The 14764-nt window shown below is 43.2% G+C and overlaps 1 protein-coding gene across 5 annotated transcripts in view; it reads right to left on the reverse strand.

Annotated features, from left to right (window-relative positions):
- AFF3 (ALF transcription elongation factor 3) overlaps positions 1 to 14764 on the reverse strand; it is a 613873-nt gene that overhangs the window by 20174 nt on the left and 578935 nt on the right. For all 5 annotated transcript variants that reach the window (XM_010352080.3, XM_074404166.1, XM_074404177.1 and 2 more), the window contains 2 exons: positions 12249 to 12373; positions 3074 to 3137 (listed from right to left, as the gene is read on the reverse strand). In XM_010352080.3, the coding sequence (XP_010350382.3) occupies positions 3074 to 3137; positions 12249 to 12373 (189 nt within the window). The remainder of the gene's footprint in view (positions 1 to 3073; positions 3138 to 12248; positions 12374 to 14764) is intronic.

Here is a 14764-nt window from a genome sequence, read left to right on the forward strand (position 1 = left end):
CAGGCCCATGTGACAACTGCCCATCAACAGAGCTCAGAACGGCATGGCTGCTCTAATTTCTGTTTCCCTCTTTCTAACCCATAATGGTTTGGTGACTTCATTCCTTGTTCCTCCATGCTATGCTAAATATACATCAAAGTTGATAGGTCTGGTCCCATATGAGTTTTCATACTTCTTTTGGTACATCCCAACTTGGATGGTTCCAGGCTTTGGTTATTATCTTTAATATTATTTGTGGCACTTACATCTCCATGCCTTGCTCTTCTCAATTTTTTTTTTTTTTTGAGTGGAGTCTCCCTCTGTAGCCCAGGGTGGAGTGCAGTGGTGCAATTTGGGCTCACTGCAACCCCTGCCTCCCAGGTTCAAGGAATTCTCCTGCCTCAGCCTCCTGAGTAGCTGGGATTATAGGCATGTGCCATAATGCCTAGGTAATTTTTGTATTTTTAGTAGAGATGGGGTTTCACCAGTTGGCCAGGCTGGTCTTGAACTCCTGACCTCAAGTGATCCACCTGCCTCAGCCTCCAAAAGTGCTGGGATTGCAATTAGGCCACCATACCTGGCCTCAATTACTTATTTATTTTTTGTTGTTAATAGTTAGGACCTCATTTAAGAGTGTCAGTAGGGGCAAGGAGAGAAGACAAAACTCAGGGAGCTATTTCAGCTTCGCTAAAATGGGACACAAGTTGAAAATTAATAATAAAAATGATTTTTGGTTGGGCATGGTGGCTCATGCCTGTAACCCCAGTGTTTTGGGAAGCTGAGGCAGAAGGGTCATTTAAGCACGGAAGTTTGAGGTTACAGTGAGCTATGATCACCCCACTGCACTCCAGCCTGGACAACAGAGCAAGACCCTGTCTCTAAAAACAAACAAATTCTAAAAATTTCTATGGGATCATCTGTAGCTGTCTAAATTTGTGTTATTCTTTCCCCACATCAGCAAGGGCAACTACAAATCAGCTTTATAATCCCCAATTTTCAAATGATTCATTCATCATTCAAAACATAGAATGATGTAATACTCAAATATTATTCCAAGCCTTGCCACTAAAAATACAAAAAAAACCCACAAAAAACCCCATAAAACACACACATACCAAATTTCATTAGTAATGATAGCTTTGAAAACAGAAATGTAGAGCAAATCTTCCCCTCATTGGCAAATCAAATTTTTAAACAGCTTATAAAGCTAGCGTAGGCTATAATGCAATATTTCTTTCTTTTTCTTTCTTTTTTTTTTCAGACAGGGTCTCACTCTGTCACTTAGGCTTGAGTGCAGTGGCAAGATCTCAGCTCACTGCATCCTCTGCCTCCTGGGTTCAAGCAATTCTTGTGTCTCAGCCTCCTGAGTACCTTGGATTACAGGTGTGCACCACCACCCCTGGTTCTTCTTCCCATTTTTTTTTTTGTGTGTATTTTTAGTAGAGACAGGGTTTCACCATGTTGACCAGGCTGGTCTCTTACTCCTGACCACAAATGATCCACCTGCTTCGGCCTCTCAAAGTGCTGGGATTACAGGTGTGAGCCACCGTGCCTGGCCTGTAATGCATTATTTCTTGATAACACTTTCAGATGAAGTCAATTCATTTAATATTCATATTTCCTAAAGCACCCAATTCTGTGGCATGTGCACTCAATAAGCCAGAGTTCTTTCCCAGAGCGTATACTTGGAGGGAGAAAATGTACACCTACAAGATAGTTCAAAGTGCAAGGCAGTCTGCGATTACCCAACAAAATGCAAAACGAGGCATCCAGCGCAAATGAGATGGAGGAAAGGAAGCTAATGATGGGGCCATGGAGAGGCTGGGAAGGCCGCAGGGAGGAGACTGAACATGATGCCGGAAAGGAATGGTAGGGTCTGGCTTGATCTGGGGAGGATGCTGAGGGTGCAAGTATGCCTGTGAGAGCCTGTGAGAGGGAAGCTCTGCAGGTGGAAAGGCCCGCTGATTGGCAGGAGCAAGGTGTGCTGAGTGGCCAGTAGGGGACCAGCCTGGCTGGAGCAGAGTGTCCCCAGGAAAGGTAAGGTTGGGTAAGAGGACAATGAATAAATAATGCCTTAAACCTCAGATGCTGGATTCAGCCAGACAATCTCATTCTCCTTAAAAATCTGATGCTCTTCTCCAAGAGTGGCCACGCATCAGCTTCTCCAGACGACCAGATGTTTCCATAAGACTTGGATTGTGTGGACAAGAGCTGTACCTTCCGCTACCCTTCTCTATGCTCTGATACTTAGGGGTTACTCGTCCTGTACCCCAGTGTACCTAGGCAGTGGTCCTCATGTAAATAGGTGACATCGGTAGCACTGGAAGAGGGGTACTGTTACTGTTTCAACATCTTCAGTATTCTGACGGTCACTGGAAATGTCATCTTCATTTCCAGCACCTGCCTCAGTATCAGTTATGAACACTGGAGGAGACTAAAACTGGAATGACTAGGTGGGAAGCAGTCCCTTTGGACTTCATTCATTTACGATGGAACAACCATATGATCTCTTTCAGAAAAAAATAAAGTTTTCTATCTCCTGCCTGAGAGCTTCAAGCTTTCCGAAACAGGAGGTTATCCAAGCAAGAAAAGTTATTCTTTGAAAACATCAAATCATGGTGACTTTAGAGTCTTAGGTGCAGATAATAGTTTCTGTGTTGTACAGTTTCAGAGAAAGCATTCATTTTGGCAGATACATGTGAAGAACCCAAGTGTTTTTGAAAAGAGATTTGATCCTGGGACCAAGCCAAGGGTTTGTCAGGCTAACAAGAGAAAAATGCAAATCTAGATTTCACTTTTTAAAGGAAAAAATAATACTGCTACCCACTGCCTCCACTGGCTCGAGTTACTCTTCAAACCTTAGGACTAAATTGAAATATTCATTTATCCAGGGCTTTTTCCCAGTCAGGCGTTATTGGTTGAAGTCATAATTTATTGGGCTATGAATACTTGATTATATAAACATTTCTCCACTTAACAGACCCAGCCATCCTTGTAATAGATTTTATAATTACCCTAGCTATGTTGTCCCAGTGATGAAGCCACAGTACACACATAATTTGGAAGGACATATCTGGAAAGAAAAGGGTCTCACCATTGCATCTGCTTTATGCTTCATTCGTTTAGCTTCTTGCATAAAATAATCTGCACTTCGAGGCCTACAAGGAGAGAAAGATATTAAACGTCATTATTGCTTAAGTGCAAGATCTTTTAAAAATATTCCTTCCTTTCACTCAAACTTAAGAAACAGTTTAAAAACTCTGCTCAATGTGGAATTAAGTGTTTTTTATCCTTCCAAATTACTGCCACAATACATTTTCTCTTAAGTTAGCAATTTGAAACACACTCAATGTATACCAGTAGTCTATATTTATTGTGGCTTTAACATGGCCCCCTAGTGTTTAATTTGTGAATATATTTTTTATTGTATGGTTAAAAAAACCAAATGAGAAATCTTATTTTATGCAATATTCACATAAAACAATCTCCTTTTAATGTAAAGATTGTAAATATACCTCATCATAATTGTACGGATAGATATGGGTGAGTATACTTATGTATCCTTATGAAAGTAACTATCATTTACATGCATATCTAGTACGTAGAGTTTTATGTATATATACTGAATTATCTTAAAGCCTCACGGTGAAAAATAAAAAGAGGTAATGTTAGATGATTACATCCCAGTTGTAATGAAGTTAATTGTAAAATGATGTCTACCTTGTAACAATGCAAACATGGCATGTATTCTCTAGAGTTCCGATTAGCTAGCTGGTAAACATTAACAGCAGACATCTGCATTATTAAAGCAATAACCCCGGCTAGCGCTGACTCTGCCGGGAGATGAAGGTAACTCATCCAGAGACTGATTTGAGTGTGTGTAATCATGCCCAGTTACGCTAAGCTACTCATTAGACAGTACCTTTAAATGTTGGGCCTGACAAATTTAAAAAAATGACATCCTTTAGGCACTGGTGACATAAACTTTATATAATCAATAAACTTGACCTATTCATGAATATCAAATATAAGCCAGGACTCTGAATGGAAGGCACGATCAAAGTAGTGATATTAATCAGGGGTGGTTTAACCTACTATTACATGCTTATTTTGAACTGCCTTATTTCAGATCCTAATGGGTCTTTTATCTTTTTCTAATATTAGGTAGTCAGAGCGTTCATTTATCCAAATAAGTCAAAATGCTTAAAAAAGCAATGTGTGACAATGTTTTTCTATAACAATGACATTGCATTTTAATCAAACAAACCAGAATCACAGCATAGTTTTGGGTCAAAATGGCTCCTCACTTCTTCCTCATGCCCCTGACGAAGGGCTGGAACTGTCCATTCATTGTGGTGGGTTTTTCACTGAGGGTGAGGCCTGAGATCACCTTCCTACCAAGGCCCTCCTCCTGCCACTCCATTTTCTTTCTTCCATCTCCTGGATGCCCATGCTTCCGCCATATGAAGACTTTATTGTTGCCTTGGCGAGTTTTCCTTTTGTCCACATATTGACACATACTGTTCACATATTGCCTGGTCTTTGGTTCCAACTCTGGCAATTGGTGTTATTTTTGCTGTTTTTTTTTGAGAAAGCTTTTCACTCTGTCACCTAGCCTGGAGGGCAGTGATTATGATCACCAATACAGAGCCTCAACCTCCTGTGGTTAAGTGACCCTCCCACCGTAGCCTCCCAGGTAGCTGGGATTACAGGTGCATGCCATTATACCTGGCTAATTTTTTGTATTTTTAGTAGAGATGGGGTTTTGCCATGTTGCCCAGGCTGGTCTCGAACTCTTGAGCTCAAGTGATCCACCCGCCTCAGCCTCCCAAAGTACTGGGATTACATGGCTTTCATTATATCACCATCCTACTCATGGACCTAAAATCAATCTCCAGGGCCTATGAGATCAAATCTCAGTTCAGATCCCCAATAATCTTTCCTAACCCTCTTAACCATATTGCTTATTCATGAAGGCCTTTGGCTAAAGTCAGAGGTAGCTCCTCATTGTCTTGATAACATAGCATCCTGGTCTGAGGAGTTTTGCTTATCACTTATCCCATCTGGAACACTCTCCTCTCTGCTCATTCACTGAGTGCCTTCTATGAGCCAAATGTTACCCACCCCTCAAATTCTTCTGCCATAAGGTGTTCCAAGTAACCTTGATCCACGTTCACCTCTGTCCTTCCTGATCTCACACAGCACTTCTTGTTTACTACACTTCTGGGTATTTCATTATCTTTCGAGCTGTACTGGGCATGTGTGCAACTTGGTAACTTGGTTGCTGGTACATTTTTAGCAGGGACCATGCTGCAGACTTCTTTGATCTTCCCCATCCTGTAGTTTTTGGCACACGGTAGAAGGTAAGCAGGTCCCTCTTGAATGAATGGCACTGAATTCATTTTGAGCTTAGAAAGGAGTGGTGCCTTCCGATGGGGCGCTGCATTGCATCCAATGAGCCAGAGAGCGTCTCCATGGCAACTTGAAATTCTCCACATCATTATCTGTTCTATACTCTAGTATATAAGTTAGGTCATTTTTTTCTTGCCCTGTTTTGTCACTAACAGATCACTACTTCAAATGCATTTGTTTTCATTAAAGGATTATCTTGGTTATAAGCTATGGCATCTTAGTTTCCACCAGCCTTCTAAGTTACCCTTATGAATGGCAGTGGCTCACAATTCCTCATATGAGATCCTTAATCAATATTGTTTTCATCTGCAGCATAGGAACATATTTTTTAATCCTGATATGGAGGCTGAATCACAGAATGTCACAATAATGCATGGGGATAAGTAACACACCTAATTTTTTGACTGTATCAGAGCAACTATAATAGTAACCTGAGATGCTAATAGCATCGATACCATCTGGAGGCCACTTATGAACACATTTGTTAGAACTCTCATCTTTGCATAGAATAGAGGGCTCACTATAATGAGTCACTGAAGATTGCCTGATGATTGGCCCATTTTCTCCTTTTGGGTGATTTCTAGTGCTATACTTCCAGAACAGATCATTATAAAGCCAATGGGACCAATGGGATGTCACCCAGTGTCCAGCCTCGCCACGAATGCACACTTTCACAAAGGCATCCCTTCTGACAGCAATATACAAGTCAGTAGGAAAAGTAAAATTGCTGTCACCGTTGTGACAGTTATAGAATATAATATGGCAAAGGTACTAAAATTCGATCTTAGTGTTCAAACAGATTTTCCATTTATTTTTTTTAACATGGAAAATCTAGAGTTTTTGTTTTTCATTTATGTAATAAAATTCTTCACATTGTTTCCCGCAGCGATGGTGTTTTATGATGATACATGAGCAAACCTAATAAAAGTTTAATTAAACACCATAAATGTAACTAACTGTGAATCTTGGGCTCTTCAGAAACAGGGCTTGAGTGATCTGAAAGCCAGAGCTTAGCCGCATGCATCTTCGTCATGAGAGCTCCCTCCAACAAAAGCATTCTGAGCACTTGAACGAAATAGAGTGTTTTCTTTTCTTCTCTTCCCCCCCACCAACCCCCACCTAGAAACACACGGTCTTGGTTCTCAGCAGCATCAGGGTTTGAGCTACCCCCGTATTTCTTCTGGCACAGGAATATTAAAGCAACCTTGCTTTTTGTTCTCCTTTGTGGCTGGGATAGAGTTGAATGGTCTCCCACGGAGAGCCTGGCAGACTCCTTTCTGTAATTCCTACCTCTGTGAAATGCCGCCCCCGGCAGAGCCAGCCTGTTTTGTGAAAACTGGCAGGAATGAGAGCTCAATGTGTTTGAACAACAAGTTCCTCGGCGCGGCAGAAATTGGATGATTTTCTTAGGGAAGTTGAAACCCAAATCAGACAAACAGGCAACTGCATACCAAATGAATTCATCATCTGCTATCCGATATGTCAGCTTGTCATCTGATAAGCCCCAGAGGTGTTAATATGTCCCCAGCTTTGAGGAGCATGCATAAGAAGTAATTATTTTTAATACACAGAGTAAAGTGATGACTATGGATGAGGGCACTTCAGAGTCAGGCACTCCGGGATGCTGGCACTGGCACTTCCCCATGGAAGCAGGTAGATTGCATGTGGGTAGCAAGGATTCAAACACAGCTTTTATTTCTACAACTTTGATGCTGGCTGGGGCCCCAGAGTCCCTGGCACCTGGCTTCTTCAAGGCACAAGCGGCCATTCACTGCTTCTTCCAGGCCACAGGCTCCTGCAGGCGACTGCTTCCTTCTCGGCTGGGCATTGAAGGCAGGGGCTGCTCTGCAGGAGTCCCAGGCTAAGTGGGGCAGGTTTCGGTCACTGAATCAAAAGTAACTTTCTGCTGAAATGGGAAATTATCAATCTGACGGTTGTTTTTCTCTGATTGTGACATTTAAAATAATCTTACAAAACCCTAAAAATGATCAGACAGTTGAGATTTCAATCCAGGAGATCTGAATGTTCTTGTTCCCCCTCACGCCTTACAAATCCTACTCCATTTCTCTCTCTGTTTTGATTAGAACAAAATAAGCACCTGGCCTTGACACAGGGCTATCGTAATGGGAGAAATTCCACATGAAGACTAATAAAGGCTTAATGATTTATCAGTAAAACAAAAAGGTGGGGTCCTGCTTTGAAAGGACTGGGAGAGGAGACCCTCAGGAGAACATGTCCATTGCAAGCCCCGGGAAGGAGTGCCTTCCCAGCTGCAATTTTACCTACTCAAGGATTTTAACTGGTGTCCTTTGACTAAGTCACGCTACTAGAGACCCAACCTTTTACATATGGGCATTTTCCCATCCTCTATGAAATTAAAATCCTTTTAGCTCTGAGACTGCTGTGCTAAGTACATTGCAAATATCAAGTCCCTCTTTTGCTTCCCCCCAGCCACTGCCTTCAGTGCCTAGAATCTATAGCCAGTCTTTCCTCACCGTCGGGAGGTTCAGGTAGCCGGGCTCATGTTACGGGCACCATGGGGACAGATTGGACTTTTGGTGATTTGGCTATATGTGCTGATTGTGACTGACTTTTCCATGGGACACACAGGCAGCAGCCAGCACTTATTCCAGGGAACCGCAGGCAGCCCTGGCACCTGGGGTTCTCTGGCTTCCTAGCACAGGAGTACAGCGGGCAGGATGGAGGAGCTGGTTTTCCAGGCAAGGATCTCACCACCACTTAGCTCTGTTCCGAGGACTTCCATACCGAGGGCTTCATGATACACACAGTTGTTCGGTCTCAATTCTCCCCAGTCAAGAATTCTCTGTCACTAATTATGACACCAAGTAACTTATAGCTCACGGCTTTGCACTAATAAGACCAGTTTCTAGGCCTTGAGTTGAATCAAGTGCTGTCATTCAATGACATAAATTTTTACAGATTTGTTTTTTAAACAGAAGTCTGGTAATCACACTAGTGTCACCTTAATACTGTGCCTGTCAAGTAGTAAATGTTGTGCATTTGCTAAATGTCAGGGGAGGAGGTGAGGTCGCACTGCCACCAATATGAGCCTGCAACGTACAAAGAACGCGCTGACCTGGATCACATTTTAAAAATGAATGTTATTCTGCTTAGTTCTGTCCGTATCCCAAAGGCACTAACTGGTGCCTGTTTAATTGGTAAGTAACATAGGAAAAGGGGCTTGGCAGCCCATTAATTTACATTCACCTGCATGTAGATTCTTGACAGTTACAGAAAAAAAAATTGCAGGCACTCTCCCCTGGGAATGTAATTTATAATTCAGCTGGGTTCATTTAACACTTGTTATTGAGAGCCTACTGGTTTCAGCTGTTGCCTGAATCTCATGTTTATTCAACCATTAACAAGTATTTATAATACAAAGAGATGAGTTTACTTTTTTAAAAAAAGCTACATGATGCGGCTTTAAAAATTAAATGACAGTGTGACATCTGTTACTTTTTGGATCACTGTAACCGGATTTCCATCAATTCGAAATCACTCCAGTGCTAATTATCTAGTCCTTTCTTTTCTCCCACTGATGGTCTCTCTTTGGTCATTTCACTGCTTGTTTTCACACATGGCTAAAGTTCACTCTTCACCCTCAGTGAAGAGAAGTCAAGGAAAGTGACAAGGGCTGAGGTCTTCCTCTCTCACTGAGGGTGCTGGTGGGGAAGCTGGCACGGAATGGAGATGGGCAGGGAGGAGGTGGAGAGCCGAGTTTAGTAATCCTATGAAACCTTTCTGCAGAGGTCACCACGTGCCCCTCTCTTCCCTGAAGAACCGACAATTAATTAATCATTATACTTTAGCTCTTGCACCTGTACTTGGCATTTAGTAAGTGCTCCAGACATACCAAGTGGAACCTGGGAGACGTTTTGCACAATTTTAGGTGACATCCTAGCTTAGTGATCTCTTGAAGGTTGCTTGTTTTTACTGTTTAAAGAAGAGAGGATGCCTATTTTTTCTCTTTTTCTTTTCTTTTTTTTTTTTTTCTGAGATGGAGTTTCACTCTTGTGGGCCAGATTGGAGTGCAATGGTGTGATCCTGGCTCACTGCAACCTCCACTTCCCAGGTTCAAGTGATTCTCCTGCCTCAGCCTCCCGAGTAGCTGGGACTATGCCTGGCTAATTTTTTTTTTTTTTGCATTTTTAATAGAGATGGGGTTTCACCATATTGGCCAGGCTGGTCTCAAACTCCTGCCCTCAAGTGATTCACCCACCTTGGCCTCCCAAAGTTCTGGGATTATAGGCATGAGCCACCATGCCCAGCCTGTTTTTGCATTTCAGGCTTGAAGAATCTTTCCACAACTTTCTTAGTTCAATGGTTGAGTGGCTGTTTGAGTTGCATATTTATTTTCCTGTTACGGATTTCAAGTCAGTTGGGACACATGGCAATTGGAACACAACATCTATCTCTCCATATGATGGATATGTAACAGTGCTTTTTAATTCTATTCTATCTATATCCATAAAAGGAGAAACAGTTTTATTGTAGCTGTCAGCCAGGAAAATTATACATATTGCTAATGGGAAGAACAAATGATAACAGCCTCTTTGTTGATACAGATAGTGACAAAATTATGTTAGTTTTAGCCATAGCAGATTGAGAAACATTTCCTCTTATAAAAAGTCCAAGGACTGCCAGCCATGGCAGCTCATGCCTATAATCCAGCACTTTGGCAGGCTAAGGTGGCAGGGTTGCTTGAGGCCAGGAGTTAGAGACCAGCCTGAGTAACATAGTGAGACATCATTTCTCCAAAAAAAAAAAAAAAAAAAAAAAAAAAATTAACTGGGTGTGGTAGCGCGCACCTGTAGACCCAGCTACTCAGGAGGCTGAGGTGGGAAGATAGTGTGAGCCCAGGAGTTTGAAGCTACACTGAGCCATGATCAAACCACTGCACTGAACTCTAGCCTGGATGACAGGCCAAGATCTTGTCTCAAAAAAAAAGTCCAGTACCTGCAGATCAAAGTGTAATTATTTAGTTGTTGCTGTTTCTGACTTAGCTTTCTGGTTCATACACTGGAAAATTCCTTGCATTTTAATATTAAATATGAGTTTGTATTTTTTATAGATACACACACATACACTATGCTAAATTCCTTGGATTTTAATATTACATGTCTTTGTATTTTGTGTATATATATATACACACACACACACACACACACACACACTATGCTCTCAAATCCATCCACTGCAAGTATGTGGTGTTTTGAATACCTCAGGGTCTAATGCTTCTTCTGTTTGATCATGTTGTTGGCTTATGACTTCCAAATGCAAATTTCTATGTTATCCTTATATGCAATTCTAATCTCTTGTTTTCACAAATGGCTGAAGTTCACATGAACCATTTATATCCCTGAACTCTAATTATAAATGAAGTTGACCACCTGACTGTAGTTCCATTCCATGCCCTCCCTGGGGATTAATCACCACCTACTTCCCTGGCTGCCTGGCAAGGGCAGTTCAGACAGCGAGAGGAAGGGGGGTGGTGAGGGGCAGGAGTGTGCATGGGGTGGGATGCAGCTGCCGCCACAGGAAGAAAAGAAATACACACGCCCTCCTGGGCTGCCCTCAAGCTTTCTTAAAACCCAGTTACCTGGAATGTATCCACTTAACAAAACAAACAACAAATGTAGATTTGGCTTTCACCCCCAAAACTCTGTGCCCTACATAGCTTACGGGAGTCCACGCAGTACTTGAAGACTACAACACAGTATTTTAAATTTCCCAGGGAAGTTTGCAGAGGTGGATAAATAGATCCTGCTGAGACTCTGGGTGGCAGTTAGGGATGGAGGAGTGGGGTGGACGAAGAGGCTGGGGCAGCCACCCCTGCACAGTGCCTTCTGTGCTCACGTGGTACCCCTTAGGAGACAGCATTTAATGGATCCTAGGAGGGCCCGCTGAGGGAGCTGTGCCACTCGTCACTGGGACTCTCAGACATTAGAACCATTTTATTTTCTGACTTCCTGTGGGGTTAGTGGCTTGTAGTCTGTCTCCTCGGCTGGACTGGAAGCCCTCAGAAGGCAGGAGTGCTTATTTCTGCAGCTGTTCCAGCCTGGGGCTGAATTTTTCCTGCCTCACCCAGCCATGTATTTGATGCCCGTAGGACAGCTAAAGCTGAAGAGGATTCAAGCTGAGTCTCTCCTGCCTTCCGGGCTTATCCCTGACACATATATTTTCCCTAAAAGCCAAAATAATTTTCAGCATCATTTTATCATTTCTTGTTTGCCATTTTCAGCCTCATGAGAGCATTCCAGGACATTATTTTTATTCATCTTCTCCTCTTGTTTCTCCTCCTTTTAAAATGATGCTGGGAATGGAAGTTATACTTGGGTGAAACTGAAAGTGCTAGAATTGGGTGAAGGATGATGGCATTTTTTTCCGCTATAAGAATCATTTATACTATTATAAAGAATATAGCAGTTGGGGGAAAAAAGCTTTCAGTAGTAAATCACTATTATTCGTTGCCTATTATAATTTACAAAACCAACAATGCTTCTCTTTCTAGTAGCATAAAACTGCCAACAGCCCACAGTACCAGCGCTTAGAAGTGTAAGACTCATTAATGCTATTTGCCTTTGTTTTCTGATGTCCTGGATCCAACCCCATTAGGACTGATTATTCCGTCTGCCCAAAATCCCCACCAGGACGCAGGCATGCACTCAAAATGAAGGCTCCAATTTCCTTTGAGAGGGACATTTAAATGACCAAGTCCCAGGGGGAAAAAAAGGCCGCACTGTAGCTGAACGTGGCCACACCAAGGTGCCCGCGCCCTTTCCATCTGAGCAGCTTCTGTTCTGTCTTGACCCTCACCATATTAAAGATGAACTTACATATCATCGAAGACAAGTTTCTGTCTCTTGCAGTCCCTGTGGCCGTTGGAGCCTGGAGACCACGGCTCCGTCTGCGGCCGTGACTTGTGGAGGGGAATGTTTTCGGAATTGTTGTGAGCTGCTTTCTAAACAACAAACAACATACAAGTCTCTGAGAAACTGGCCACCTGGTGAAGCGAGCAGCCCATTACATACATACATACATACATAGAATATCTTTGGCTCTACAGAACATCTTTGCGCACTGTATTAGAATTGATGGTGATTTTGTCTCAATGAAGAAATATATGCATTCTAAGTATTAAGCTGCGGGCTTCTACATGTATTCTCAACTGTCATTCTCATGACACTATCAAAAGGGAAGTCATGATGTCCACTCACACAGATCCAGAAACAGGGTTGGTGAGGTTCAACAACTTGCCCACACTCAAACAGTGACTGTAGTGGAGGCCAGGGCTTAGGGTGTAGACGCCTACTTTCCCCAGTCCGCTAGACTGGAGATCGGCCAGTTCAGTTTTCATCAGCATCCTCCAGGGGGCTGGTGAAAGCCAGATTGCCAGGCCCCACCCTGAGAGTCTGGGATTCAGCAGGGCTGGGTGGGACCCTAGAATCTGCCCTTCTCTCTGGTTCCTGGCGATGCGAATGCCGAGATCACCTGCGACTCTGGAACTACACTTTCAGAACCATTTGCCATCACTGCCTCTAGCAAAAGAGAAGTGACTCAGCTCACAGGCTTGCTGGCTCTCCTTGGCTGTCTGTGAAGACCAGAAGGAGTCAAAGGGAACCACTAGGAATTACTTAAACAATATATTTTAGGCCGGGCTCGGTGGCTCACACTTGTAATCTCAGCACTCTAGGAGGCCAAGGTGGGTGGATCACCTGAGGTCAGGAGTTCAAGACCAGCCTGGCCAACATGGCAAAACTTCATCTCTACTAAAAATACAAAAATTAGCTGGCTGTGGTGGTGGGTGCCCTATAATCCCAGCTACTCAGGAGAGGCTGAGGCAGGAGAATCGCTTGAACCCAGGAGGCAGAGGGTGCAGTGAGCCAAGACTGCACCACTGCACTCCAGCCTGGGCAATAAGAACAAAACTCCATCTCAGAAAAAAAAAAAAACCCAAATATATATATATATGTATATGTGTTTGTGTGTGTCTGTGTGTGTGATATGCAATATATATGAGGAACACATTAGTCTGTGGAAAATTTTTAAAAAATCACATTACTAGGGATACAAACATTTACATGGCACCTATTGTGTGCTAAACACATGGATCTTAAAACCACAGTCTGTGGTTGGGAAACGCAAATGGTTTCTCTGAAGTAATTAAAATGGAGTGTATACAAATGCTTCTTTAAATATGGACTGGTTTTATGTGTAACACTGTAAGGGTTAGAGTCTACTGTTATAGAAGACCAGGAAACTCAGATGTCAACATTTTAAAATTGTTCTTAAACTTCTCCAGTGGCGTCTGCCTCCTCTTGGTAAAAGGAGCAATCTCAGCCAAGTGGCCCCTCAGCCATGCTTGCCTGTGGCCTCTGCGCCCCAGACTCGGGGGCCGGTGTCCAGTTCTTTCTCTGGACCTCTGCACTTGCTGCTTCCTCTGCCTGTAATGCTCTTTGCCTCTAGGGGTCAACAATCTACGGCCAGGGAGTCAAACCTGGCCCTTTTTGTAAAGAACATTTTCCAGTCCTGCCTATGTATTCATCTACTGTCTGTTTTCCTGCTACAATGACAAAGCTGAGTGGCTGAGATGGAGATCGTGCAGTCCATAAACGTTTATTTATTTATTTATTTATTTATTTATTTTTTGAGATGGAGTTTTGTTCTTGTTACCCAGGCTGGAGTGCAATGGCGCGATCTCGGCTAACCGCCACCTCCGCCTCCTGGGTTCAGGCAATTCTCCTGCCTCAGCCTCCTGAGTAGCTGGGATTACAGGCACACGCCACCATGCCCAGCTAATTATTTGTATTTTTAGTAGAGACGGGGTTTCACTATGTTGACCAGGATAGTCTCAATCTCTTGACCTTGTGATCCACCCGCCTCAGCCTCCTAAAGTGCTGGGATTACAGGCATGAGCCACCGCGCCCGGCCCACATTTAAGATATTTATCGAACTCTTTACAGCAGCAGTTCTCAACTGAGGGCAAGTTGACAATGCCTGGAGACATTTTTAGTTGTCACCAGTGCGAGCAGGTGCTCATAGCACCTACTGGGTGGAGGCCAGGGACGCTGCCAAACATCCTACGTTGCACAGGACAGCCCCATAGCAGGTAATTACTCAGTCTAAAATGTCAAAGCCTGCTTCGCAGAAAAAGTCTGCCACTCCAGGACTAATTCAAGCCTCTGGTGAATCATGGATGTGTGTGATCCCCTGTCTAAGGCTCTCTCTCCAGCCAAACGTAAGCTTCATGCGGGCACAGATGGAATCTTCCGGATTGTTACTGCATTTCTGGTGCTCAGCACAGTACCAGGCACGTAGTTAAGTACTTACTGAATAAGCACCTGTTTGGTGA

Source organism: Saimiri boliviensis, chromosome 1 (assembly GCF_048565385.1).
Source record: "Saimiri boliviensis isolate mSaiBol1 chromosome 1, mSaiBol1.pri, whole genome shotgun sequence".
Classification (NCBI taxonomy): domain Eukaryota; kingdom Metazoa; phylum Chordata; class Mammalia; order Primates; family Cebidae; genus Saimiri; species Saimiri boliviensis.